General features: G+C 47.3%; 1 protein-coding gene across 1 annotated transcript; it reads left to right on the top strand.

Annotated features, from left to right (window-relative positions):
• The first annotated feature begins 1,323 nt into the window (after window positions 1–1,323).
• Window positions 1,324–2,403, top strand: LOC123310258 (cell division control protein 2 homolog 3-like). Its single transcript, XM_044893727.1, has one exon. It carries the CDS (start codon window positions 1,324–1,326, stop codon window positions 2,401–2,403), a length of 1,080 nt encoding a protein of 359 aa, XP_044749662.1.
• The last annotated feature ends 1,071 nt before the right edge of the window (window positions 2,404–3,474 follow it).

The raw sequence follows: 3,474 nt of genomic DNA, 5'->3' as shown, positions 1-3,474 counted from the left end.
ATTGGCAGTACATCAGTCTTCCCGTTACTCCATTTCAACAGGGAAGTAAATATTATGAAAATCTGGTATTTTCATCTATATGTGTGTACATATGATCTGAGACTTTTTTTTAACTATAATTTGTAATTCTAGTATTTAGTATTTAGCTGTAAACATTTTTCTTGAATTCATTCTGGTACCAGGCTATTGATTGTATATTTTTATTTGTGAAGATAAAACTTTTGTAAATAGACGAGTGATTTGTTCGACTGGGAGTTGTGTCATTTTCATTAGAGGAATTGTGTGATCAGGCTCACGACCCAATTACAACCGACTAAGCTCGGGCATTTTAAATGTTCTAATAGTCACAAGACTGTTACAAGTCATCCTGAAATACGGTTGCCCAAAACTAGTAATATCCGACAATGGAGTACAATTCGACAGCAGGCTATTCAAGAACAGTCTCCGAGAGCTGAACATCGCTCACCGTTTCACACCACCGTATACCCCTCAGTGCAACCCTGTAGAAAGAGCTAACCGTACCCTGAAGACTATGATAGCACAGTTTTGTGAAGCCGATCAACGAACCTGGGATGAAAAGATAGGAGAGTTAACGTTTGCCATCAACACCGCTAAACAGGAGTCTACTGGATTCACACCGGCATTTTTGAATTATGGAAGGGAACTAGAAATCCCGAGGGCGATTTATTCGACAAACCCCCACAATAATGAAATGAACGGAGAATCCAACCGTACAGGAGAAGAAAATAGAGACATGACTTACCGTACTCAACAGATCAAACATCTCCAGGAGGCTTATGAGTTCGTCCGTACTAAACTGTACCGTGCTTTCCAGCAACAGGCTCACCACTACAATCTTCGACGAAGAGAAATCCGATACCATGTGGGAGATAAAGTTCTACGCCAGGACCGTCCTTTATCCTCTGCCGTTGACAGTTTCGCCGCCAAGTTGGCTCCGAAGTTTTCCGGTCCGTTCACCGTTGTTAAAGTCGTTTCACCTGTCGTCTATGACCTGAAAGATACAGAGGGTAGAAAAATCACTAACATACACATTAAAGATTTAAAACCATTTCATGCATAATAATATTATTGACATGATCCGTTAACCGTTCTATAGAACTAACCTCTGAAAGGAGGAAATCCGTTATATTTTTTTTTTGTTACCGAATATATATTATTTTTCCGTTACCGAATATACATATGTATATAATTTTTCCGTTACCGATTATATTATTATTTTCCGTTTACCTGTTGATCTGAATAACTGTAGTTGCTCGGCCAACCAGAACCAGTGTTCCGTAAGACAAAAGATGTCTAGTTAACATGTTTCAGATGGAACATTTACACCTGGGGGAGATCTTGGGAGAAGGCAGCTTTGGGCGTGTCTATAGAGGCCAACGACACGGCCAAGCAGTGGCGGTAAAAAGGACTATGTTGACTCACCACGCCATCCAGGAAGTCGACATACTCAGGTCCCTAGAACATACAAATATAATACCCCTGCAAGAGGCCATCATAGAGGGAGACTACCTTTTTATGGTAATGCCTCTGTGCGACGAGGACCTAAATGCCTTCCTGCGTCGAGAAGGGCCGAGGAACCAGCCGTCTCGGTTCTTCCGCGTGATGCGGGAGTTAGCAGCAGCCGTGACGGAGTGTCATCGTCGGCAAATAGTACACCGAGACATCAAGCCAGCCAATATCTTACGCCGCCGGTGCCGATTCCTGCTGGCAGATTTTGGGTTGGCCGAAACACTTACCACCACCCGACCCCTGCTCACCGAGCCAGCAGGAACCATGGTGTACTGGGCACCGGAACAGCGCAGGCTAGAGCCGTATGACACGTCCGTCGACCTGTGGGCGTTGGGGTTAGTGGCCGTAGAGGTGGCGACCGGCCTACCGTGCCGTCAGGGTGAGGAGGAACAGCATTGGGCCTTATCCCTGGACGACAAATACCGTGCGGAGATGGAGCGGTTGAGATTCCCCGTCCGATGGTATATCGAAGGTTTGCTCCAGGATAACCCGTCCCACCGGAGACCTGCTGCACAGTGGGAGTGGCCTGGAACCGATACCGTCCTGTTAGTTGAAACCGTAGCTCAGCCACCCCCACTGATACCGGTGTCCACACTGAGACCAGCACCGCTTCCACCAATTGCTCCGTTAACGCCACCACCTCAACTGTCTCCCGTCCCACAGGAACCGCCAGCACCAGGGAAGACACTGATTTTGCCGTCAAGACTAGCATCCAAAATCCAGGCTCAACCGAACCCCCGTCTGTGGTCACCCAGTCTTCGGACTGAGGTCATCGCCCTGATACCAACCACCGTCAAGGGCAGACGCCGGCTCCGGCTGAAGCTCAGGTTTCCCTCCGGCACTGCCCACCGTCTCTGGGTGCCAGTGGATTGAAACCGTAAGAATTATCTTCCTGAAAAAAAAAAAAAGAGAAATTTGCGCCAGTCAAACCGTGTGTTCACCGTATAGAAATGAAAATACCAGGTAATAATGATCTTACCTCTTTTCAGAATACCGTCTGACGGCTGCAACATGAGCGACTCAGACTTTCTGGAACGACTGGACGAGGAGCTGGGTCTTGTCGAGCCATTAAAAGACCAGGAACCGGAATCTCCTCCCCGTCCTGTGCCGTTGCCGTTGGGGGCACTCAAAGCATTTGGTCGCCCCAAAGCAAACACCTCTTCCGCTGTCACTGACCGTTCCACATCATCACCCAGGAAGCAGGAACTACAACAGGCGGCTGTTCCGACTCAGAGGCAGAATGCGATGGAAATAGACATTCCAGCTGAAAAGAGAAATAAGCAAGATAAACGTTATTTCATAAACAAGGGGAAGATTTCCAAACAACCGGATAATCGTCAACATGACATCCATCGACACAACAACCGTCCAGCTCAAATAACAACCAAGATTCCAGCCAGAGTACGTACAGTTGGCACAATGGGGCCCAATGTCTACTTAGAGCTTCGCCCTAATATGTGTTGGAGATGTGGCCAAGGGGAGCACAGTCGAGCACACTGCACCGGTACCCCGATTCTCTTCTGCAGCAGTTGCGGCCTGCTAGGTACATTAACCAGAAATTGTACTTGTCAGTCTCATCACCGTCAACGCGAGGCTGTCGTCCAATGTGATATCCCCAGCGCATCCACCCAATCCGAACCGCCCCGGAAGAAATCGAACAAGTTCCGCATGCCAACCAGTAGGGAGTTAGCCCTCCGTGCCTGTCCAAGATGTCGAGAACTCCGTGAGGCCAAGGACAATAGCAAGGAGAAATCACGTACAACTGAAGCCCGTCACTAACTTAGTTATAACCGATTACACCGTAACAATTCCGTTCAAATTCCGTACAGGCACCACCGTTAACCGAAATACCATATCTACAGCTTTTCATCCGTTCAACATGCAATTATAAATCAAACCTGTTAAAACTGTCCGAAAAATCTGTTATTTATGTAAGGAATACCA

The sequence above is a fragment of the Coccinella septempunctata genome, chromosome 3, assembly GCF_907165205.1.
Source record: "Coccinella septempunctata chromosome 3, icCocSept1.1, whole genome shotgun sequence".
Classification (NCBI taxonomy): Eukaryota; Metazoa; Arthropoda; class Insecta; order Coleoptera; family Coccinellidae; genus Coccinella; species Coccinella septempunctata.
The sequence above is the reverse complement of the archived record's forward strand: the minus strand, read 5'-3'. Positions and strand labels throughout refer to the sequence as shown.